Source organism: Anticarsia gemmatalis, chromosome 7 (genome assembly GCF_050436995.1).
Source record: "Anticarsia gemmatalis isolate Benzon Research Colony breed Stoneville strain chromosome 7, ilAntGemm2 primary, whole genome shotgun sequence".
Taxonomy (NCBI): domain Eukaryota; kingdom Metazoa; phylum Arthropoda; class Insecta; order Lepidoptera; family Erebidae; genus Anticarsia; species Anticarsia gemmatalis.
The window spans coordinates 1,664,746-1,690,256 of record NC_134751.1 but is presented as its reverse complement, the minus strand read 5'-3'; the positions used below and the strand labels follow the sequence as shown (position 1 = coordinate 1,690,256).

Sequence of the window (25,511 nt, the reverse complement as noted above, 5' to 3'; positions counted from 1 at the left end):
ACGAAAAAAAACTGAAAAACATAATTTGTGAAAATGTATGTTTCCTAGCTATTTAAATTTATGAGATAAGTATATAACTTTTAAACTCTCGCGTTGCATGTATAATTACCATATCAATAATTTTTCATATTCCGAACAGACGATTACAGTACCTATTTTAAAACTTAGCTAATGAGTATCTTATTCAACAGACAACTGGCGTAGTACTGAAAGGTTTGAAGCGGTTGCAGTTCAACATAGAGCTACGTAACATTGACAGCATCCCTCAGTTAAAGGGAGTACCCACTGGACTGTTCCCTATGCTGTGGATTGAAGAGGTATATTTACAAACCTTTTGTTTTAATTAAACAAAAATGTAAAATTATGTGATCTTTGACGTCTATTTAGAAGAGCAGTGAATTTGCATTTAAAGGACATGTGTTTATTTTTGCCGATCTATGAAAATTTGCATAGGACCGAAAACAATGTGACACACAAAACTATGGTCCTCTTGCCCTTTATTTTAACTTATCATATGGTTAGTTATGGGTCACCAATAACCATATGATAAGTTTAAATATTATATTGTCAAAGTTGCTCACGCCACCCGAAAAACCTTGGTTATAGCTTAGAGACTGTCATCTTAATTGACAACAACCGGAGCCGACGGGGCAAGTTTTCCTATATCTCCACGAATTTCCCTAATTTTCCATCAGGATAAAAACATGGCTCGTATTGGGGATATTATTTTATTTCGCTAAGAAGTATTTCAAGGCCAAAACATTACTGAATCATACTAAATAATAATACATATATGTGAAGATAGTCGTTTCAGCAGATATTTAAGTTTTCAGATAATACGAAGTAATTTACTAGTGAGCCAGTATTACAGTACAAATGAAACTATAAATCTTGTCTGACTAACAATGAGGTATGTAGTAAAGTGACTTTACATAACAATATTATGATACATATTGTAATGTGGTCATTGTTACTTACTCTACATATTTTACATGCATTATTCATGTGCCCTTGAGTATGTATTTGTATTTAAAACAAATAGTGAGTACATTGCCCTATTGTAACGATGTTTTACTTTACATCTTATTTTACAATACTAAAGCCCGGTTTCGTTATCTCCGGATAAGTATTGGTTAGCTTACCAGATGAAATTTTGACAGCTGATGTTTTTATACATCTGTATTAATTTTATCTGTCAAATAGGTTAACCAACACTCAATTTAGATCGCTTTTTTAACCACACTTAACTCCAGTTTAGATATCTCCGGATAAGTATTGGTTTGCTTACTATCACTAGCTACTTATCTATAAGTTAACTTATCCGACATTTATTTATAAGCTATTGAACCAGTCGGATGTGATGAAGTTACTTATCCGTCCGTCAAATTCATGTATGAAAACAAGTGTCATAATTTCCTTCTGATAAGTTAACCGATACTTATACAGTGGTAAGATTAATCCTGAATGTTGTTACTTTGTATGGAGTTTTGACTTAAAATTAGTTTTCTTTGTAATATCGTATGGTTAGTGCTTAATCTAATGTCGAAGTTGTTTAAGCCACCCCCGAGAGGCTAAAAGCAAAAAGACAGTAAATGGAAAATATATATGGAACAATTCTTTCGCGGAATTTTTCATTCAAACACTGACAGTTGACGGCTTGGTATCTGTTGTTATAAATAATCCATCTCTTATCCATTGATAAACACATCACATAATATCTTATCTCTATCACATTATTCAAATATAATACCTAGGTGTCGCTAGTGGGACTTTAGAACCGAATAAAGAGAGACGGTTGAAAAAGTTATGACAGCATTGTTGTAGGTCTATACTAACTCCCATTCATATAGGTACCTATATTATAATATAAACGGGACGGTTTAGTAAACATTCAAACTTAAACCTTTTGCCTTAATTACCTAAACTTAACAATTAAGTTTGCCAATGTATTTCGAACGTAGTCCGATTGATCACATAGATTAACCTACCCTTAGATTCGACACCCTTAGGTTTAAAACATTGGTTCCATGTTCCATTTTCTGTAAAAGAAAAAAGATAGAGATAAAAGATATTTATTTCATATAAAATAAGGTACATGCAGGTCTTACTAGCAACAAATAAGAATAAGAAAAGAATATTTAATCTGGCATATTTTGTAAATAAAAACTTTACAGAGACGAAATCACAAAAACTACACAACTCGTTAAGTGCCCATGAACTTGTATAATTTGTTATATAGACTACTAGCTGACCCGCGCAACTTCACTTCCGTCCAATAAGAGATAATGGGTGAATTTTTTCCCCGTTTTTGTAACATTTATTACTGGTACACTGCTTCTTTTGGTCGTAGCGTGATGATATATAGCCTATGTCGTTTCTCGGGTATCAAAATATCTCCATACCAAATTTCATGCAAATTGGTTCAGTAGTTTAGGCGTGAGTAGCAGACAGACAGACAGAGTTACTTTCGCATTTATAATATTAGTATGGATATTTAGGTCTAAGACGTGTGAAATAATCTCGCAGACAAAACAGCCAAAGTCAAGATAGCACTAGACAAAATTAGGTCGTTACTTCAGAGCATGAGATAACGTGCAAGTATTAGATAATAGTTAAGTACATTGTAACTCGTGACTATCTAGGTCTAGAACTAAGGATAGGTGTCTAGATTATATTATAACCACCTATGTGGATTGGTAGAATTACCTATCCAGTTTTTGTGCGATGATTTCAGATAAATGTATCGAATATGTAACTTTTATCATCTTGCAAATAAAATCTTAAATAATCTCTTGCGCTTTTCGAGGATAAATAATTGCTTAGGTATATATTTTTCAATGTCTTTGTGTTTTCTTTTTGTATTAGGTACTCAATTTTCCATAAAATAACGTTCATGGCGCAGTGATTAGTGATCACTTGGGTGCTGCAGCTCTATACTCTACCTATGTACCTATATTTACCAAAATATATCTGATTCATTAGTTTCTTCAATTTCTAGTTGTACTTCGTGTTTTTTGTTAGTATATTTGTAGAATACAAGATTTAGTACAGAAGTTTACTTTAAATATAAACACCTGACATTATAAATATACCTTTCTCTCTTTCCAGGGTGCTGAAATCCCAAAATCAATTCAAGACGAACTCCACGCATCGCACAAACTGCTCAGCTACGTGGAAGTAGCTAAATGGTTGCTGTTAACCATAGCTATAGTCATCGCGGTTGTCGCAACCGTGTCAGTAGCGAGAAACACCGCGCTACGTAATAGTAACTCAGTTAGTTTTATATTGGGACCCAGTGTTACGGAGGTTAATAAAGGTTTGCATTGATAGTGTTTTGTTGTTTTATTTTTTACTTAACATTTCATTTCACAGCGTTGTTTTAGTGCCTATCTTCACAATGCTAGTAACCCAGTGCATTTTGGATTCAATTCTCTCACGGAACAATAATGATCGTAAAGCACAAATCTTGGGTTAACCTTTTCTGGAGTGAATATTCCTGGAAATCGTAACATAGTTTCCTATCACTAAAGTCTGGGTGTATGTTCGCTTTAAGTATTATTGTATAGATAAAACCCAAGATTATCCCAATAATTAAGGTAAGAGTAATCACTAAAGCGAAAAGCAAAGAACCCAAAAAATATTCTTAGTCTATATTACTGTCTACTGTAGAGAAGAGTCATTTCTCTACTCTTCTAAGATATTAAACCCAAAGGTCGTGAAACACTAATATTTAGGTTGAAACCTGATTTGACAATCTGAAAGATTAGCGTTTATTAGCTTGAGGAGTCAAACAATGGTTTCCTAAGGTGCAATATAAAAGACAATGTTATACAAAATCAACGGTTTATTTAATCAGAATCAGAGAAGGTGCCTCTGCCGCTGGAGTCGTTGTCACTGTCTGCTTCGTCCACCTCCATCTTAGGAGCCATGTCGCCCACGCTCTTGATGCAACGGATCGTGTACTTGTTGAAGTCACAACTGTAGAAGAAACAAAAAAATTATATTAATACAAGAAGTAAGTATTAGGTAATTACCAGCCTAGCCTTTCTTCCAACTATGTTAGAGTCGGCTTCCAGTCTCACCGGATGCAGCTGAATGCCATTATTATACTTGGAGCGACTGCCTATCGGACATTCACAATCCAGTTACGAGGGTTATAACCCGGTACCCCTCGGGAAGACTGGTTGCCAAACTTTCAAAGTTATGAAAGCTGGTAACGACTTTCAAAAATCTTTAAAAATGACAGCCAAAGAAGTATTAGGTAACATTCTATTATTATTATAATAAAGCTAATTTGATATAAAAAGATAGGACTAGTTCATACAAAAATCAATTAATTTGTTGGTCTACGAAGTATGAACTCTAACGTTCTTCAAACGGCTTGCAAGAGAGAACTTAGCAGTTTGCGGGAACCACGAATCAATTAAGTGGTCAGGTCTCTACCTGACCACTTTCTCTCATAAGATTTAACGTAAAATCAATAAATAAACAGCCTGGAATATCCCAATTTTCCAACACCACAGCTTTAATAATGTCAGTTGTCACGCACGTGAAGTACCATAGGCGTGCATAAAACCGTTACATAACCCTGAATCGAGATCACATCTGTTATCAATGACGGATTGCCTGTCTGCAATCGCCATAGTAACTGCACGCGCACAGATTTGTCATCTCGAAACGTCACGAAACAGCTGATATCAAGGCGAATTTTAGACTGTAAAACGAGAAAAATTTACTCGCTGAAGCAAGTTATGAGAGTTAAATTAACGGTCTAATCGTATTTATGATCGTCTCTTCGATTCTTTGAAATAATATATAGTAATAGGTGCATTAAAACTCCTATGGAACATAAATAAATAAATATTATTGGACAACTCACACACAGCCATTTGATTCCAAATTAAGCAGAGCTACGGTAACCAAATAACCAATCTAAATACAGACAGTTCTCACCCGAACAGATACTCGTGCTCTACACAAATATATGGTCCCGGCACCCAGGTGAGATTCAAACCCACCACATAAAGCCCTAGGGTAATTACGGCGAGGTAACCACATTAACAACTGCGCCAAACGTGCAGTTGTTAACGTGGTCACCTCGCCAACTTGCAGTTAAAGAAAGATTAAGTTAGTATCTCAATGTTCAAGGTAGTGAGAACCACCACACAAGGCCGAAACAATTAAATTTTATAGTTTTCTGTCTAGTTTTCTATAATTACCTCGTATAACATTTCAATAGACAAACGTAAAACATCTCTACAAATGAATGAAAAGTAGCAAAATAATTTGTCAGTTGTATTCTCAAAAACAGCTGTTTCAAAAAACATATGATTTAGCATCCGTTACGTTGTGGTATAACTGAAAATCAGCTGATCGGTGTCACGTGGCTGTTATTTCATAACTGACAGTTACAGGCCATATGCGTGACTAGCATCTGTAAAACTGATTTTTGGAACATTTTTACAAGTTTTACTTTTATTTCAGAAGCGCAAAAATTTATGTCTTACAGTGAAAGTGATAAAATGTATTATTAAACAGAGCTTACACGAGTTTATTAGTAAGACATTTTATGTATAAATTAATACTAAAAAGTGTTTATAAAAGAAAATTACTTCCACTTAGAAAACAAACTCATGGCTCTATGTAGAGTTGCAAGAGAGGCGCAATCATATTAACTTCTGCATCCTATATACGACCTCAATTTCCTTTTCTGCATTAAAAGATCTATCGAGACAATTTTAGTAAATTAACATAATTTAATGACATTTTAAAGTTTCCTATTAATACATTTTTACTGAAATACCTAATAATATAAACCTAATGGGATTACATACCGATAACACAAATCTCAAATCTGTCTTGTACTTATCAGGCGCGATACGATATATCTCAGAGAACAATTCCTGTAGTAAACATAAATCGTATTGTATAAATTTAACTCTGAATTATTTAATCCTCTTTATACCTCAAAGGAGAGTCAATGTTTGTTTTTGGTAACTCTCTGCTCCCATATGCTGAAAGATCAATCTTCACTGTAGTTTCTCTACATTTCGCCCTATCTTTGTACAACAGAATAGAAAAAAAGTACAACAAACAAAATTTCGAAACGACAAAGACGTATGGAAAAAAAATCCAAACGAAGACAGCGTAACAATGTCTTGTTTTAAATAGTTACTAGCCCCATATCCAAAGATACATACGTAAAATTTTACAGACGATCGTCACGACAATATCGTACTCATAATAGTAATATTTACCATAATTATTAACATAGCTCTGACGTCTTAAATTACGCACGCTTGATATATTGTAACAACAGAAATATACAAGAAAACTTCAAACTAATCTACTGACGTAATTATGTTAAGAACCGAGATTTTATGATAAAATTGTTTTGAGAGTCCTCAGCCAGTTATTTGAGAGTCACATAATAGAGCCATTAAACGACTGTATTTTACGTACTTTTGACTATATTTATTCTGCGGAAATAAATCCTAGCTTCAGTATTTTTTTACTAATCTCAGACTCGCAAAAGATATCCTCTCAAAATAAATGGGACTGACCAACGGCAGATAAACTAACTGCTGGTTGGAGATATTTAAATAAAGTCTATGTAAGCAAGTGCATATTTGCAGAGCATGAAGCTGCGTCCACAGAAGCAATTTAATAATTTTTTCGACTATCGTCATGGAAACCTGCTAAGTTCCCCGGGCGCATTTCGTCAATGCATTAATAAGTCATTTAATGTATGTCAAACGCGCGCTAGTAGATGGTAGCAGCTGTAGAAATCCGCACTAAATCTTAGCCTATATAAAACAAAGGAAATCAAACTAATTCACGTTTTAAATGTAATTTAACTATCTATCTATCTATACACTATACTCAAACAACATACAAATTCTACGTCATCCACCGTGAAATTTCCATCTTACAATAAACTCATAGGTATGTCCTTCATTCTCATGACGTTATCGTACACTTGACCTTACACGACACGATTATTTATCGTGCGTGATACATCGCTACATGTGACTTGCTTTACAGGTGATTTGAACTACTATACAATTATTAATATGCATAGAAATAGATAGATTATTACTCTACTAAGATTAAATGATTATGATATATTATTATGTATTTCCCAGTCTCTACTGAGCTCAAGGCCCAACCACTTCGGAGATCCGAGATCCACTTCGGAGAGAGAGATTTATAATTGAGAAGAACGGCAAGGATGAAAAATAAATAATTTGGTAACATATATAGATAACGTATATAGAACCCGAAAAATTGCCAAACCATAGAAACTATAGATTGGAGAACAATATTGACTATAAATCTGCGAAAAGGGCAGAAATAGTAATATCAGAACATATTTAGATAAATAATAATGAAGCTACAATTGAAAGAAGCTAAAATCTGCATACAGACAATTTATTCAACGTTCTAGTCCAATTAACGAGAAGAAAACCACCAAAAAAGAACAACTATTTTATTTTTCATGACAAATAAATCCACGAAACAATACAACAGGGAAGCTTGAAGTCAAAAAACATGGTCATGGTCAAACGCATCAAATTCTTAAATACTTAATACAATAAACGTCATTAACGCAAACTCGCAATTATTTGATACTATTGTTGCGAATATTACAAGCCGTGTGAAACGTATTGAAACTAATTCAAGGGTACTTTGGCTTCAGTGATGCATAGACAATGTCAATTTCATTGAAATGGGCGACGCGGACTGACCATTATGAATAATGTCTACTGCAAACGTTAGTCTAGCCAAAATATGCTTTTTACTACCGAAAAAATCTATTCAAGTCACTAATCGTCAGATTGCTGGTTACTGCCGACACAGTAAGAATTTTATACAGGTGGTTGAGGATTAAAAAACTCTGCAGATACATAATCTAATGACTTTTCGAAGTTAAATTAGATCAAATCAATCTCAGACAATTTTAAGAGTGGTTTCACTGTGCCGCCTGTGTGGGATTCTCGAACGGATAGATACATAAAGTACGAGAAAATTGCTTTACGGTGACCCCGTACGATACGGCTGTTAAATATGTTTTTTTTTAACTAGATACTGAGAGATATTTAAAAAAAGTCAATCCAGTCACTTGTAACATGTCTGTAGCTATCTATTGTAAGCATTCAGGCAACATCATTTAAAGAATAACTTGTAATAAAGTACACAAGCTTTCTACTCTAAACCAACACACAACCTACTTTTATCGTCAAAAACCATCAATATTTCTAACACAATTTCTTGGCACTATAACAAGATATTTGCCATATAATAAGTATTACTTGGACGCTGAAGTAAAGAAGGCTATAAAAATTGACATAGATACAAAACTGGCAGGATGCCATACCAACCCTGTGAGTTTTGCCTTAGTGCAGCAATTTTACACAACGTATATGTACGTAGGATAGCTCTTTACCCTTTTTTGTCGTAAAATATGGATTTTATATATCTGTTCTTTTATTCGATACAACTTGCTGTAATTGTTATATCAACTTAAAAGAAAGGTTTGTAAAGATACTTTGATATTTAGTTAAATTAATGGCATATATCAGTCACTGAGAGTTTCTAACCAAACTATTATATGTTGTGTGTTGAACAAAATGCTATTTTAGTATTAATCTAACATCTATTTAACCTCTAGAAAACTCTTTTAATTATACATGCAAGTCGAATCTGAACCAAATCATTGACGTTATAATAATATAGTAAATATTTGAATAAACTGGAACAAACCTTGAGATACGTAAAGATGTTAATTTAATAATGTTTAGAATTGTCTCGTTTGTCAGTTATGTAGTCATGGATGATTATGTCACTGATATTTTCTAGGTCATTGAAAATAATTGGCTTTGGTTAGAATCCGTATCCCAAGTATGCATTTTAATATTCTTAATGATAAAGATCTACAAAGGTCGACGCTGGAAATTCGATTCTAGTCGGGGTGAATTCTTGGCTACTGCAAGAAGTAACAGCAATAATAACTGGCGCAGTAATAAAGGTAACGTTTTATTTCATGGTGGAAGAACTTTGACCATTTGAAAAAGCTTTGAACCTCTTACACTTTCGAAGATAACGATAAAAGCTAACTCAGCGACCGACTGTGATACGACAGTACTGGTAGGAACAGTACCGGGTAGAATAGTACCTGGTTTTACAGTACCTGGTAAAAACGATATCTGGACGGAACAGTACCTGGTTTAAAAGTACCTGGATAGATAGTACCTGGTTGGAACAGTATCTGGTAGGAACAGTACCTGGTATGATAGTTCATGGTAGGAACAGTACCTGGTAAGACAGTACCTGGTAAGACAGTACCTGATAGGACAGTACCCGGTAAGACAGTACCTGGTGAGACAATATCTGGTAGGCACAGTACCTGGTAGAAACAGTACCTGATTCGACAGTACCTGGTTGGACAGTACCTGATGTGAAACAGTAATAAGGTAATTTTAAAAGCTACTTACATCTTACTGAGCTGTGAGTACTGCACAGTGAGTACTTTCTCTAGCGCCAGCAGTACGGAGGGAGGGAACTTCCTCTTGACGGTGACGAGTGCCTTCACCCACACCAGCAGGTGTTCCACGTGTCTACTGTTCTCTAGCAGACGAGATATTGATGATAGCAGACGGTCGGCGTAGTCTTCGTCTAGGTTTGAGGCTGTTAGGTTTACTGTGGAAGAAAATTTACGTTAGTATTGTTTTGGCAGCAATTTAAATACTTAAAGTAAAGGTGCTTAAACGAGATGAAGTTTTCAAACACATATTTGGTTTCATAGTCAGTATTAAAGTGTGGTTAGATGGTAAATTTGCGTCAAAGTTGGTTTATTTCGTATTCATTGACATTATTTAGAACTCCCTGTTTCTAAGGATAGTCAGTGATGGTTGCTGGAGCAACGGAACGTCTATCTACTGGCTATTAGCGCTTTAGACACTTAAGCTAACTTATTTTTAACAGTTTTTTTTTAACTTTTGTTTAGTACCTTTGTCTTTTCAAATTTCATTTGTACAAACTAGTTTAGACATCACAACCTATATTCACATCATGGTTAACAAAAGCACTTATCAAAATTAATAATAATAAACAGTTAACTCCACTTACTATCATTTGCAGGCACAGCTTCCACACACTGTTGTATGAGCGTATGTTCGTTCAGTTGTAGAGCTCCGATGAGCGCCGCGCCCCAGGAGCCTTCAGATAACAGCTGTTTCACTGCGTATGGTGTTGAACCTGATTCTAGACGGTATGGCCTGGAAGACAATGGTTATATTAGAAACGATTCATATATAAATTATAAAATTATAAAAAGTAATACTTTCAACAAAATGCAGTATGTAACACAAAAATAAGATGTGATGTCGTAAATACATACGAGATTTTTTGTTTGAATTGAAGCGATCATAAGATGACTTTTATCGCACAGAATAATATAGTTAAGGCTTCACATTTGTGAAGTTCATTATTAAATGGTAATGCTCAGATTTTCTTTTTAGTGTCGTCTTTGGTTATATATATGCAATAGTGTGCCTAAAAGGTTGTTATATTTGCAAAAAAAAATGTTTAGTTACCTGAAAGTGCCATCAATGCCCGCATTTTGACTGTAAATTAAAAGACCTTCTGTAGCTGCAACGCCGAAACTGTCACCCGTCGGAGAGAATCTCACGCAGTGGACTCGCACCTATTATATTATTAAACCAAATAAAGCAGTTTTAATCATATATTTCAGGTATTCCTACGCTGGATTATTATTATTAAGACAAATAAAAATCTATAAATTCAAGGATAAGACAACTACTAGTTCTATTACTAGTCCAAAAAAAAACTGCTTGCTAGAATCTAGTAATCGTTTTCCTTTTCGCTCACTAGTTTATTCGCATTTGTATAAAATTTGAACTCTTCCAATCGAAATACTTTTTAATTGAAAAATTCAGTTATGTTCAAATATATTTAATATGAATCTTACCTCAGGCTTAACCCTCCTGTCCGCCATATCTCCCTCCTTGACTCCCGGCAGTCGTACATTTACGTCCCCTCCTTCCAAATCACCTCTTTCTTCTACCAATGCCATGTTTCCAAATTCTGTCATGAGACGACGGTTTATAAAGTCCTGTAAATAAAAATACATAGGTAATAATATTTTATAATTAGCGAATTTATAAGCTAGAAATACATTAAAATTAAATTCATCAGAAAAAAATATGGTACACTACATAAACAAAGTTATTTAACAATGGAGAACGAGATCTAAGTAGAATAAAAATAAATATTTAGTTCAATCAGTCAGGGCGTTTTATTAGACTTTTCACAAATCTAAATGAATCAATAATAATATGAATGGTTTAACATTTGATGTGCTAGATTTCTCAAACGATGATGTAAAATTCTCGGTTTGTTTGGACAGATCATAGAAAATTCTGTAAACGATGTTTTGGGAACCTCTGTTAACTGTTTGAAGTTGAAACCACAGCCCAAAAGGGTGCTAAAGAAGGTGTAGATGGTAAGTTGGGATATATTTTCAAGTATTTGAAGCTATATTTCATAGTATTATACTCACATTAACAGCATCCAATGATCTATTCTGCGTGATGACAAACTTGTGTAACAGTATAGCTTCTTTCACACTGTACAGACACACGTGCTTGGAGTTACCGCCGCCTAATATACACGACCCGTCGGCGCTGTAGCATATTGTTGTGAATGCTCTGCAATAAAAAGACATTGGTTAGTTTATATATTTTTATTTTGATATATTCATGGTCATACCTCATCCTGGGAGAAAACCCAGCAGTATGGTTATAATGGTAGGTTAAAGTTATTCCATTTTTATATCATCAAATCAATTTCATAATTTATTTTTATACCTGAAGGTGCAAACATAATATGTGTATGACAGTACACTCATTTTTCATGATGTTTATTATGGCTGACCATAGGGCAAGCCTATAGCCAAATATTAGGCACGATCCTATACCCTGTAGTGGGGTACTATTGAAAATATCCATATTAGCCCAATAATACAACAATCATAACAGTATATACTTGCATTATTTGCTCACAGTCTACCCCATTTAATGTATGTTACAGTCAGTCTTAATTTAATCCCTATGGAAGATACCATAAAACTTACTTAGTCTTAAGCATTTTCTCTGGAGTAATAAGATCAGTTTCAGCCTTCCCTGAGCCAAGATCATTGCGTCCTTCAATGCAACCGGTCTGATCGCACGTGGTCGCGTTGAAGAAAGTTATGTTGCCGTCTAGAGTTGATACTGCGAACTGAAATTAAATAAAAAAATATTAATACTCGTATTCCTGTTTGTAAAACTTTAGGTTTAGGACTATATGTAACAATGTGTTTAAAGAAATCGGTATGGATCTCGTTCGAGTTGACAAACTGTGGCTTGCTTGTAGAAAGGCCTCCATTTCTTTTTTTTTGTTAATTGTATGAGCAGAAAGACACAGAAACATTTCTTAAGAAATAAAAATAAGTGTTAAGAGTCATTTTAGCGCTGCATGCCATACTTTGTCGTCATGGCGACACCTAGCATGGCACATCGGCTGGCTTTTTATTCCACCTCGCTACCTCCCAACTATTGTTAGTAGAAAAGCACCTTAAATATTAAACATTTCTAAAGTTAGACAAAGTGTACCTCTTCCCCATCAGGTCTGAACACGACCTGCAACGCATCGGACGTGAGCTGTACAGTCTCAGCGTCAGCGCTGGTCTCGATACAGTTCCACAGTCGCAGGCTCTTGTCCCAGCTGGCGGAGATCAGGCGGGAGGAAGACAGCGTCGGGCTGAAGGTCACGCTTGATACTGGCGCTTCGTGACCGCCTAGCACCTGGGGATCATAGGAGAGTGGGTTAAAATGTGTAGTTTCGAAATAGAAGAGTTTTAATTTTGTTATGGGATTAGGGTAAAAAATAAATTAAATATTGTGTCATTCCTCTTACGTCTACAAAACTAAAATAATTGGTTACTATGATATTTCATTTCAAATAAAATAAACCTAAGATATTAAATTGTACGGATTTAAGGTCCGCAGCGTTGTACTCGTTAAAAACAGACATCACAGACGTTTTTCTACAATTATACATTATGCAACTAAACACAATAGTTAAGTAAATTTTATTTCAAACTCTCGTTTTTTTTTACATTTTTTTAAAATTAGTAGCGAATTTAAAAAAAATGTCACAATTCAGGGCTTCCCTAACGATTATTTAATTGTTAGAAATTTCGTACTTACATCTAAAAGCTTGCCAAACTTGATAGACCACAAGAATATCTCGAAGACATCTTGTCCACCGGCTGCACATAATTCACTGCTGGAGTCCAACGCCACACAACTGAATTGTACCAGACTAGGCGATGTTAGGGTGCGGAAGTTGCGGTATCTGAAACGAAAATTTAGTTTTAGAAGAGATGCGATGTTAAAAAAGTGTATTTGTGCCCTTTTGATTCCGTTGGTTTTCAGATCAGTAGGGGACTCGTCACCAAAATTAGGTGAATCAGATTGAAATTATACGAATTCCAGAATAGTTACATCTAATCAAACTATCGCTATTTTCAGCGATTTGTTAGCTCTAATTTGCACCAAAGTGGATTCTTAGTCGAAGAGAGAGAGGGTATAGTTATTTCTGTTAGCGACTGAACGTGCGTACGAGCGTATACGCACGTAACGTATACGCAAAGCATACACATACTTTTATAAGTTAAAACATTTTAGAACTACGGATGAGATGGCTAATAATAAAACTAGAGACTGTTTAAACTAGAGAGGGGTTTTAGAATTTATTATTATTACTATAACTATACTTATATACTATAAAATATACTATATCCTACAAAACTTACCTAGTTAAATCATAGCACCTCACAGTTCCATCTAAACTAGCGGACACAAAGAACTTCTTATTAGCACTGAACGTAATACTAGTGACTGTAGACTTATGTTCACTGAACGTTACGAAGCAGAACCCGTTGGTAGTGTTCCATACTTTGACCTTGCCGTCGTACCCCCCTGTTACGATGTACAGACCATCGGGAGAGTACGCGAGGCACGTCATGTCTAAAGAGTGGCCTTGCTGCTTCATTACGTATTGTTCGCCTGAAATTTAGAGCTTATATCAATAGGAATAGAGATTTGTTTGACATACTGTGGTGTAACATGAGATTGTAAAAGGTATTGTATCCACGGTATAGCTTTGTTTTGTGAAGTTATGTAATTTGTGTACCTCATGCTTACATTGTCGAAAACCTTTAAATAACATTTTTAATACCAGATATCCTAGTAAATAAAACTTACCTGTTTTTAAATTTTTAACACAACCCATTTCATATTCCCTTTAATTAATCTAAAGGATTAAGGTCTTCAATCATTTTAATTCTATTAAAGTCCTAAAAACTGACTTCGAAAAAATTACATATTAAATAGAGTATTTATATTACTTACTCTGCCACTCCCAAACAAGCAGTTGTCCAATATTAGGGCAGCCAAAAGCTATCCAGTCTCCCGGAGCGGAAATAGCAATACTGCTGATACGATGTTCTGATATACTCAGTGTATGAATCAGATTCACATCTGGCATCTCGTGGAGGAAGAATATACCGGTGGAGAAGCCTGGGAACAAGAAAATAAAACGTAATATAATTATTCAAAAGTTATTCACTGTAACACATTGTAATTCACTTGTTTGTTTAGTAATAACTTAATTAGTGTAATTGAGATATTATATTGGGTCCCGTCATACAGACTCCGGCCCATGCTGCCGTATTTCCCGAACGATTTATCCTTTCTATATGATCTCGCTGTATAGTGACTTCGCAGTACCGCGACTCGTTAAACTTAAACATAACATACAATGACGAGCAGTAAAATACGCAATTAAAACCGTACACGTAAAGATTAAGTACAATCTACTATTTACGAGACCTTAAGAATCGATTTAAATACGCTACCACGCCCGTAAAATCTCACTGCGTTCACTCAACCAGAGCACAATGATGGCTACTGCATTTTAATTAAAGATAGAAATAAACCAACAGAAGCGAAATCTAAATAACTATTGAAAAATTTCAAACATACCTGTAACCAACATCTTAGTGTCTTTGTGATACTGCACTGCAGTCAACCTGACTTTATGATGAGCTCTTCGTATTTCGTCTCCTATGTAATGTCTGCCTAGCTTCTTGTAATGTAGTCTCTTGTCGTTTTCTGTTTTGATCTCTTTCTCTGCAGGCTCTTCTGTTTCGCTTTCCTAAAATACAAGATTATATAAATAGCCAGTGTCTGACAAAAGCGTCTGATGTATTTTTTTAGAACAGCATTTTTTAAGATAAAGAGATAAAAGTTTTGTGAAGACATTTGTTAGCGAATATGATAAAAAATATTGCAAACATTAATGTTTAAGCTAGTATTGACACAAGGGAAAATGTTATCTGTATTAAATGTTTTTTACAGCAACTAAAGGAAGATCTTCTATTAAAAGGGCGAATTGACAGAATGGAAGTTGCACTCCATTGATGAGACCTTGTCCAGACGATGCGAATTTAAGGAGCGTGAACATTTTGAATTCGTGCGAAGCATGTGGACGCGATGTATGGGCGCCTAGCATCACAGACGCGAGCGAATCAATTCGCAGCGAATGACCCCTTCTGGACAAGGGCTAAAGTCTGATTTTAAAACTTCTTTAAATCAATAGCGTTACAGGAACAGCATAGGCTCTTTTTCATTTCAAGGTAAAATTGAGAAATAACGGGAAGTTTACATACAGTCAAAATTATTTATAAAGAATACTTACATATTCCTTATCCTTCTCAATAACCGCTTTCTCATCAACCTCATCCTCACTTTCCTCTTCCTTCTTCATTTTACGTTTCTTCCTCTGAGATATCTGTACACTCGACACAACTAAATCATCCATATCAATACTAGCTTCCCACAAACAAATCTGACCGTTCCTACTAACGGTTATAAGATCTAAGCTCTTCTTTTCAAAGAAAACTCCAGATACTTTATCCGTATGACCGCTTAATGAATACATATTAACGTTGTCTAAGTAATCTACAGTATAGATCTTTGTTGTAGTGTCTTTGGAGCCTACAGCTAAAAGTTTGGAGCATGAAGACCAGTCTAGGCAAGTAACTTCATCACGAGATTTCTTGAACACTCTCTTCATTACGAAGGAACGGAATTCGCCAGTGAATGTGCATGGTGCGGTCATTATGAATACTGAAATTACAGAAAAATTATATTTCAAACATAATCTGACAAAAAATCATTAAACTTTTACTAATTTAATTGCATCTTAGTTGATAAACACAAACAAAAAACAACAACTTATCATGTGTTTCAAAAGCCAACACTTTAAAAATTTATGAAGTGGTTGTACTATCATTACAGATTGAGTTAGAAGATTGTAGTCCAAAACACATTACGAGCTACAGTTCTAAAATCTATATGATTTGACATCTATACTAATATTATAAAGTCCGATTTGAAAAATTCTTTCATTTTTAGATAGCCCATTTATCGAGGAAGGCTATAGGCTATCATCCTCATCATATATCATCACGCTACGACCAATGTACCAGTAAAAAATATTTTTATAAACATTAAACAATAAATAAGACAACAAACATTAAAAATGTAGTTTACAATAAAATACTTGTTTACCTGTATCATCACAACAGGCAGCAAAGTACTGGCCATCAGGACTAAACTTGACAGCATTCACTTGCTGCCTGAACTTGTATTTGTGTATCACTGTGCATGTCACCAGACTTATCATTTGGGCTTCACCCTCTGAAAGGAAATAATAATTATAATTTTGGACAAAGTTGGGCCAGTCTGCTGGTACTGACCCAACTTTGTCCAGGTATAGTATAAGTAACATAAATTTATCCTGTTGATTCTATTCTGATCCCATCAATCCCATTCAACCTTGTTCTGACATATACAAACATATTCAAATAGTAACTATCCAATTTAGTTAGTTAGTTGTTCAATCAAGACATCTATTGCTCAATTGACATTAATTTCAAGTTAATACTTGAGTTATGAAATTAAAACTATGTATAGTTGATAATTATGACACATACTTTCATTAACAGCCAGCAAAGTAGATCCATTGGGTGAGATATCAACCGCTGTATAATTGTAATAACTTTCAAATGCTAATGTGTTGCTTTTGTTTCTGAAAATAAATAAACAATTATTGAATACAAATCTATAATATAGCACACATAAAGTGTCTAAAAGAACCAATTAATAGATATATTGTAGAGTTAAAATCTTCAGTACATATAAAGGGTCTAAAGGCTGAAATTAATAGATAAATTGTTATACAGTAACCAAAGAAAAATATGTTATGTGAATACACAAAGATTTGAAGTGTTTATACTTACTGTTTCAAATTATATACTGTAATTTTATTCCCGACAGGGCTCACAACACAGTTCCCATCGTTAGTAAATAAAACATCGCCTTTCCTGTACACGGTGCCCAAAAGATTTTGAAACTGTAACATCACACAGGTTATGTTGTAAAAATTACATTTATTATAATAGTATTAAAATAAAGACTTTGTTTATAATTTATCTACAATACCCTTTTTATTAAGGTAAGTCTCAGTATGAGTAACAGAAAGTAAGGCACAAAAATAAATTATTTTTGCGATATAAACAAACCATAACAAACTACAAATTAAAGTTATTTTTTTATTATAAATGTAATTCTTACCGTATAGTGAAACTTCATCGTGACAAAGAATATATTATCTTCTATAAAATTATAAATTAGCTCCACAGTTCATAACATAACACTTTTAATTAATTGTCTGAGTTTTATTAACACATTTTAAAAGTTTGAAACCAGCATGGGTATGTGAATTTTGACAACTGTCAAACGAAAATTATGGGCAATTTTTTACTACATATTTAACATTAAAGCAAGATAACGCTATATAATATGATGTATGAGTAAAAGAGACCTCATATCGTTGAAGCACGTGAGTTCACTTGTTGTACTTGTTGACATTGACATTATAGCAAGATGTTCGGATACACCTCAATTTCATGAAAACAGGTAATCGGATCACTGCTTTGGACTTGTATCCGAACAGTCACGCAAAACTACACAAATCAGTGTTACCAACGCTGTTTAGAATAAATAACCAATCTGTTATAACCGCCCACGTATTTGAATGCCACAGGGTGGAAGTGCAGTAATAACTTTCTTTTCGAAATAAAAGCAATGGCAGTAATGACTTTTATATCTGAGAAAATCAATGGCGCTACAAGTAACATTTAGGGCCCACTGTTATCTACTTCGTAACGTTAAAGTAAAACGTGAACGAGAATTTTAATCATCTCACGGCTCTCTCAGATCGGGGACCACAGCAATTTCTTTTTTGCGAAAGTGTCTTACGTTTGACTCCGTGTCAAGAATTTTTGCGACATTTCGACACAATGTTAATTAATAAAATTCAGTGGGTAGAATTCGAGGCGCCCATAGTCCGTTGCGCTCACCGGTCGGTAAACGATCTGTGGGTTAAGCGACCCTAGGCGCGGTCATTCCATAGATGGTTGACCGCATAGTGGTATTTGAACTGGGCGCCTCCGTGCTTCGGAGGGCATGTAAAAAGTCGGTCGCGGTTATTATCTACTACGATAACAGTCGTTAGGCCACGTCAAAGGCCTTCGGGCGGCTTGTACAACTTTGACACTAGGTTGACCACTAACCATACGAGAAAGAAAGAAAGAAGTGGGTGGAATGCAACTGCAACTGGTGAAATGTGGGTATTTTCTATATACCAAAGGCTACATCTTCGATTATAATGGGGGTGTAATTTAATTATGTTTGTATAATAAAATAACATGAGAGCTTTATTGCTGGAAAGACAGCAATGTGAGTTCACGTAGACATGATTTCATATCTTGTTTTTATTTTATTTTAACCATTGTATTGCTTTAGTACCTTTAGATATTTAGGTACCTATCCTTTATTGATTTTGTTAAAAATAAATAAATTCAATATCTTACCAAAATAGAAGTTCTGAAACCTTGGCAACATTAGTACAGTAATCAATACAAAAATGTATTAAATTTAAATAACGATTATTTTTGCTTAAGATTAATAATTTTGAAATAATTTTGCTTGAAAAATATATTTTCTAATTAAGAAATAATAGCGACTGGTTTGATTTGCAAATTAAAGAAAATTTTGCATACAAAAAGTATTTCAACGATCAATTAGTACATGCGCACAAGACTTTTGCTGGCCAGCGATCCACATCAATGTTCGACGTCATAACGCGGCGGAATCTTCAGCTCAGGATTGGTCGCGCATTTCGGAAGTGACGTAGAAAAACCAATCAGAGCTTAGGTCATATTGAGCACTGCCTTGAACATCAATCGTCATATGACCCATTCTATCGAGTCTGCAAAGCTTGGGCCATATTTGTCTGTGCAAAAGTAGTTCCGTGGAGTGAGTGTGTGCAGATAGACATCACAGTTTTTGGGACCTGTAAATACTCCCTAAATAAACGTTCAAAATGTCGTCCGACAGTAACCCAATTTATGGACCCTTCTTTGGAGTAATGGGGGCGGCGTCTGCTATCATCTTTAGCGGTATGTATTTTGTGCTGTAGAAATGGCTGTCTTGAATGATTATCGATCTGCCCAAATGGGTTTCAGGCGCTCGGCCTTTAGTGAACAGAAGTCGTGGAATTTGTTGTAAACAATTTGTATAATGCTCCTTTGATAAATCAGTTCGAATCTAGTTATTTTAGGAGCACTAATTATAGTAGTAGCCGCACCTTGTGCTTTACGTTATCCCGACATAAATATATAGATAAGCATGACGGAATGAGCCAAATTGATAATGAATCCGATATTAGGTGGGAAGGGGTAGTTTTAGGGCGTTGTTTTCGGGTACAAAATTGTGAATCATTAGTCATGTGATTGATAGGTGGCGATTTCGGTTGGTAGCACTGTTGAAAATGCCTGGATCGACACAAAAGAGCTCTTGCATGAAATATTGAGTACTTGTAACGATTTCTGCGGGCTTTGTACGTTGCAATATGTTGTATTCTTATGTTTTGGTGTAAAACGATTGTTTCGATCTGTACATTGGAAAATCCCAGTCTGAGTCATGCAAATTATCGTACAAGGCATTCTCATTTCGCGAATAGTATAGAATGCCAAGTAAACCTTGTACTATTCGTCCATCCTATACTCTAATTTGTTTTCTAAGATCAATACGTAATGCAAAGCTGTGAGGACTACCCACATAACATTCCTGTTAGCTCCATTAAACGAATACGGCAAAAATGTCAAAGAAAAACTGGAATATTCATAGATAAATGATGAAAACTTAAGTTTTGGTCATCACATGACTGACTTGACTATCATGTGATCAAGTCAGCTGTGCCTTGGACTTAAACTAAATATAAACAGTTATTGATTCTTTCTCATCCCTAATCAGTCTGGAATAGCTGTGGGTAACCTTCAGTACAATAAAAACATCATTACTTATAATTTGACACATTGACATGCTAAGTTACAACTAGGTGTATGAAGTAATCTCTGTGATATCATGTGAACCACCCTAACACTAATATTCAAGTAATCTTTAACAAAGAACTTAGATACAAAGTACTAATATATCTAAGAAAATCTAATAACTTAACAATCAGATCATGTGAGTCATTGACAAAGTTCCTTCTAACATAAAATTGTTACCAAAAAACTATTTCATTAACAGTATGTAAAGGAAAATCAATACAAACAAATGCGAGTAACAATCTCAAATGTAGTGACCATAGATAATAAAATCATAAATGAGTTCAATCACATGACATTAACCATAGAGGTTATGTCATATGAACAGACTCTATGGTTTTGACATAAAGGTTATAACAGCATGACTGGTTATTGAACCTTGCTTTTCCTAGTATATGGATTTACCCAAGAAAGAGGAGAATATTAAGGATAAAGTATGTACTTAACAAGTACTTGTCTTATCATGTGATCCAACTCTGTATCTTATGATTTGTATGAACAAACATCACATGATAAACTACCTACTTATAAAAAATGGAGTATTCACACTTTTTGATATGAAGCTTAGATTATAATTAACAGTTACACACTCTTATTAAATAAAGTTATGAAAGCTTTCTCTCTCTTTGTATTTAAACATAATAAACAGTTAAAGAGAGGTATATTAAATGTAACAGAATTCTACTCTCATTTGAAAGAAATTAATATTCTCAAAGGAGTTCAATGTCATTTGTAACATTAGAAATTGCTTGCAATCAATCTACTTCAATGCTAGCAATACTTGTTCTAACACATACTTATACAATGGATAAAGCCATGAACCTTGTTAGTTAGTTTAGTATACAGTATGAAGACAAGTTTTTCAACATGTCTCAATACAGGACTACCCTCTAGACACAACATGTTAATACTATAATATTAATAAGCTTTATAGTTAATATGATAAAGAAAGGATACAATTCTCATTCTAACAAGACTCGACAGAGTGCCTGAGTCTAGTTACTTAGGATGCACATCTTTGCATTTTACATCTTAGTTAAGAACTAGGTCATACTTGAAACTTAATTTAGTACTTGCTATTCTTGCAATTATATTAAACAAATTATTATTCTGACTATTCCAGCGCTGGGAGCTGCCTATGGAACCGCCAAGTCAGGTACCGGTATTGCCGCCATGTCGGTGATGCGGCCTGAGCTCATCATGAAGTCCATCATTCCCGTTGTCATGGCGGGTATCATTGCCATCTACGGCCTGGTCGTAGCTGTGCTCATTGCCGGTTCCCTTGACTCACCGGCCAACAACTACACCCTATACAAGTAAGTAACTTCTTATACCTCCTTCAATATTCTACTAGCCTGGTACTTTCTAACTTTATAGATACTATATCTTCTTCCTTATGTTAGTTCTGTTGATGTGCTGTTTTCATCCTCCACTCTACCTCATCTGGGACAGATTACACATTACTGGAATTACTCTGCAAACAGCAATGCAGTATATCTTCGACATTATCATGCAAACCTAGTCCTTAGTCTGTTTCTGCTGAAAATGATTATACTTAAAAAAGTCAACACAAGTAGTAAGACCTTCTATGCAATCATATAACCCTGGTATAAAAGGATGTTCTCTAAGTAGATTAGCTTATTCTTACAGTATTAATATTTACATTTTCCTCAATAACCAAAGCATAAGGTACTAGCTATATAGGAGTATCATTAGTCACAGACTTCAAATGCCTAATTAACTACACTACTATTGTTCTCAAAAATGTAGTTTGACTTGCTTGGTGACTTTATTTTTGCAAGCATTGCCAATCTTGTTCAGTTTTCAAAGAACACTTTTGCTGTACTTTCACCAGCATTGTATTGTAGTGAAAATATTAAGAATAAATTCAAGTAGCCTATTCAATTTTACTCTTTACATTGATAGGTATAACAAAATACTTCTATACGTCATAATAAAATACTAATGGGGCATAATGTAAAATGGTAGAGAATAAAATACGAGATTTTCTGCTTATTTCAACTTACCACCCACTCATAAACTTATCTTATTTACTAACTCTTATCAATGATTTCGAGATACTCGACAAACTAATGCAATATAACAGTCCTCTGAGTGACAATGGTAGTTATTTCAGGCTTTTTTACAATACAATTACGCATGAATGATTCGCAAGTTTCCTGTTACTGCACAATCAAGGTTGCTGCAAGGCTATTCATAGGCAACCATTGTTATATTACTAGCGAGATTACTATCTTTTTTACGTACAGTTCATCCTATCTATGTTTGAGTTGTTGTGATGAACTATTAAAAGGTACGTATTTTTTGTGTTCATGACACAAAATTCAAGGTCGTTAACAAAAACCGTGTCTAAGTCATCTGTCATCTTAGAGACGAATTGTTGACGTTTTATGAAGAAAAACATAAGATTCAATTCCCATACATAAATCACGGGACTATCAATTCAATCTACTAAATTCAAATAACGAATTCCGCAATCAATCATCTCACAAAAGTTGGATTGTGAGGCCGCAAAACATCTCATAACATCTCTCGCGGTCCAAATCTTTACCCCACTTTTTTCTTATTACATTGGCGCTTCGCCAGGAGCTCTGGCTATCTAGCTCACTTAGTCTAGTCTTTACGTCTTCAGTGGGTAAATAGATGGCTAGCCGATGTCTGCTGTCGCCCACGATGTTATGCCCCGTCATGTCAAGTTTCATACTAGTATATTAAACAACTTCAACTATGCGGCTGATTTTTCTTTGTGATAAGTAATTTATTATGTCTGGAATGTTCTATATTTAATACAGTTGGGTAAATAACGCGCGCGTGTAAAGTGTTTATAGTAATAACTCTTATGTTGTTAAGGTTTTTACGTTATACTTATGGGCAGAGTTATTTGAAAGTAATTTAATGAATGTTAAAATCGAATCGGAATTGTACTAAGCTACTTCAATCAGTACAGCAAGTCACGTTTATATCGAAAGCGATTAATCAAATTTGATTAAACAGATACGTCAATGATAGATTGACAATGAAGAATTTAATCCTCGTTTTTGCTACACACCCTTATTATTCTGGCTATAACTTATTTTCCGCACCCTAGCTTTATGGGACATCCCGTCTGTATTCGTATTATAAATCTTGTCAAGAATAATCCATATTCATTTACCCAGTGACCTACTATGAGAAAAAGGTCAACTGTAAATATATTTCTATATAATATACGAACACGTAATATCACGTCACTCGCATTGATTCTTTTAATGAAACGCCCCATGAAAGATATGGAAGTCCTTGTAATGATTATATGATTGTGGATAATTACTTACAAAGCAATTACAGTCTCAGTGGGGACATTTTTCATATCACATAATTGCCGGCGTATTTGGGTGTGCGCTCCAAAGTCATTAACCTCCAGTTTTTGTGGCGTGTCAAATTTATACGGGGTTCATGAGAGCCTGAGAATGTTCTAACGAGTTTTATACATACTGAATGTATATTTTGTATCCTTGATTACACTCGCATTAAAATGTTTTTCGTTATCGACGAGCGTTATCTGAAACGAGTTTCATTTTTCATCCATTGTTTTAGTGAATTGGCACTTCAGCTATTACTTAGTAAATATCTAGTTCGCTCACGTGTAAATACTAAAACGGTATTAATGGATCATTAATTTTAAGATGTTTACTGATAACATGTTCCACTTAGGTAATTAAAATGCGAATATACATATAGGTAGGTATGACGTGGCATCTGCTGATACTTAAATAATTCTTAAGACTGAATTTACTTTACAACTTTGCTAATGTATATTTTCTCTTATCTTTACAGAGGGTTCATCCACCTGGGCGCTGGTCTCGCCGTAGGTTTCTCTGGTCTTGCGGCCGGGTTCGCCATAGGCATCGTTGGTGATGCAGGTGTCCGCGGTACCGCGCAACAGCCCAGGTTATTCGTCGGCATGATCCTTATCCTCATTTTCGCCGAAGTATTGGGTCTTTACGGTCTCATCGTCGCCATCTATCTTTACACGAAACAGTAAACGCATTAAGCACACTCTTACTCCCGTCGCCCGTGCTCCGAGTTTCTATGCCACAGAATCTGCTCAGTCACTGTTGTCGCGCACAGGGAAGTCGTCGCCGGTAGCGAGCGCATAGGGCCTCGGAGCACCACCACCTTGTATAGTACTTGTTGATTACTTGACGTTAATCATTTATATGTTGCCGCATATCTCCGGCCCGGTGCCGCCTCGATGCTGCGGCCGCATCGCGCCTAGAGACGCGGACTGTATAAATAATTTTTCTATTTCAATTTTATAAATAACGATCACTATTTTCGAATCCAATCATGGTTTACATTACAAACGCTACCGAGCGATGACGGCGTAATTTATTTGTTAATTTATTACCGCATTTCATTTTGAGTTTCGGTGACAGGAGATTTTGTTTCACCTATGGACATATCAAAAGTTAATTTGCGCGTTTACCACCCCCCCGCGAAACTTACGTATCTTCGTACCATCCGACGATATCACTTTTAGATTATTTTAGCGTTAAGGCGAAACTAATGTACAGTTAGAGTAGAAATTTAAGTCCAAACAAGTTATCTTAATAATTTATGAAACCGTTAAACCCCCAGGGTACTGTGTACCGATGTCTATCGCTGAGAATGTTAAGGTAAAACCTGGCTTTTAAGTACTACAATGCTATATAGCTTTCAGTGTTATAGTGGATGTATGTATCCTTATCGTACTGTTATGGGCCTGTAAATGTTATCCTCTCGAGTGGCTGTTGATAAATTCAAAAGCGAGTCACAAACATTGTATTGCCAGGAATCAGTAAATAAACATGGTTTGTACATTCCATATTATTTTGTTTCTACTTGATTATACTGTGTGTTTTATTTTCCTTTACGATCTTCT

At 34.9% G+C, this 25,511-nt stretch overlaps 3 protein-coding genes across 5 annotated transcripts in view; 2 read left to right on the top strand and 1 right to left on the bottom strand.

Annotated features, from left to right (window-relative positions):
- LOC142974256 (sensory neuron membrane protein 2-like) overlaps nucleotides 1–3,332 on the top strand; it is a 34,065-nt gene extending 30,733 nt beyond the window's left edge. For all 3 annotated transcript variants that reach the window (XM_076116454.1, XM_076116453.1, XM_076116455.1), the window contains exons 10-11: nucleotides 192–317; nucleotides 3,109–3,332. In XM_076116454.1, the coding sequence (XP_075972569.1) occupies nucleotides 192–317; nucleotides 3,109–3,327 (345 nt within the window). In that variant the 3' untranslated portion in view covers nucleotides 3,328–3,332. The remainder of the gene's footprint in view (nucleotides 1–191; nucleotides 318–3,108) is intronic.
- Nucleotides 3,333–3,826: 494 nt separating this feature from the next.
- LOC142974255 (periodic tryptophan protein 2 homolog) lies at nucleotides 3,827–17,932 on the bottom strand. The gene is made up of 17 exons (XM_076116452.1): nucleotides 17,766–17,932; nucleotides 17,432–17,544; nucleotides 17,126–17,220; nucleotides 16,701–16,829; nucleotides 15,826–16,256; nucleotides 15,111–15,282; nucleotides 14,478–14,645; nucleotides 13,880–14,132; nucleotides 13,272–13,419; nucleotides 12,675–12,866; nucleotides 12,155–12,300; nucleotides 11,582–11,729; nucleotides 10,991–11,134; nucleotides 10,596–10,705; nucleotides 10,129–10,277; nucleotides 9,495–9,699; nucleotides 3,827–3,978 (listed from the first exon to the last, which is right to left on the bottom strand). Exons 1-17 carry the CDS (start codon nucleotides 17,781–17,783, stop codon nucleotides 3,849–3,851), a joined length of 2,751 nt encoding a protein of 916 aa, XP_075972567.1. The 5' UTR covers nucleotides 17,784–17,932; the 3' UTR covers nucleotides 3,827–3,848.
- Nucleotides 17,933–19,423: 1,491 nt separating this feature from the next.
- On the top strand, nucleotides 19,424–25,478 carry LOC142974254 (V-type proton ATPase 16 kDa proteolipid subunit c). Its single transcript, XM_076116451.1, has 3 exons — nucleotides 19,424–19,654; nucleotides 21,711–21,903; nucleotides 24,425–25,478. Exons 1-3 carry the CDS (start codon nucleotides 19,579–19,581, stop codon nucleotides 24,630–24,632), a joined length of 477 nt encoding a protein of 158 aa, XP_075972566.1. The 5' UTR covers nucleotides 19,424–19,578; the 3' UTR covers nucleotides 24,633–25,478.
- Nucleotides 25,479–25,511: the final 33 nt, after the last annotated feature.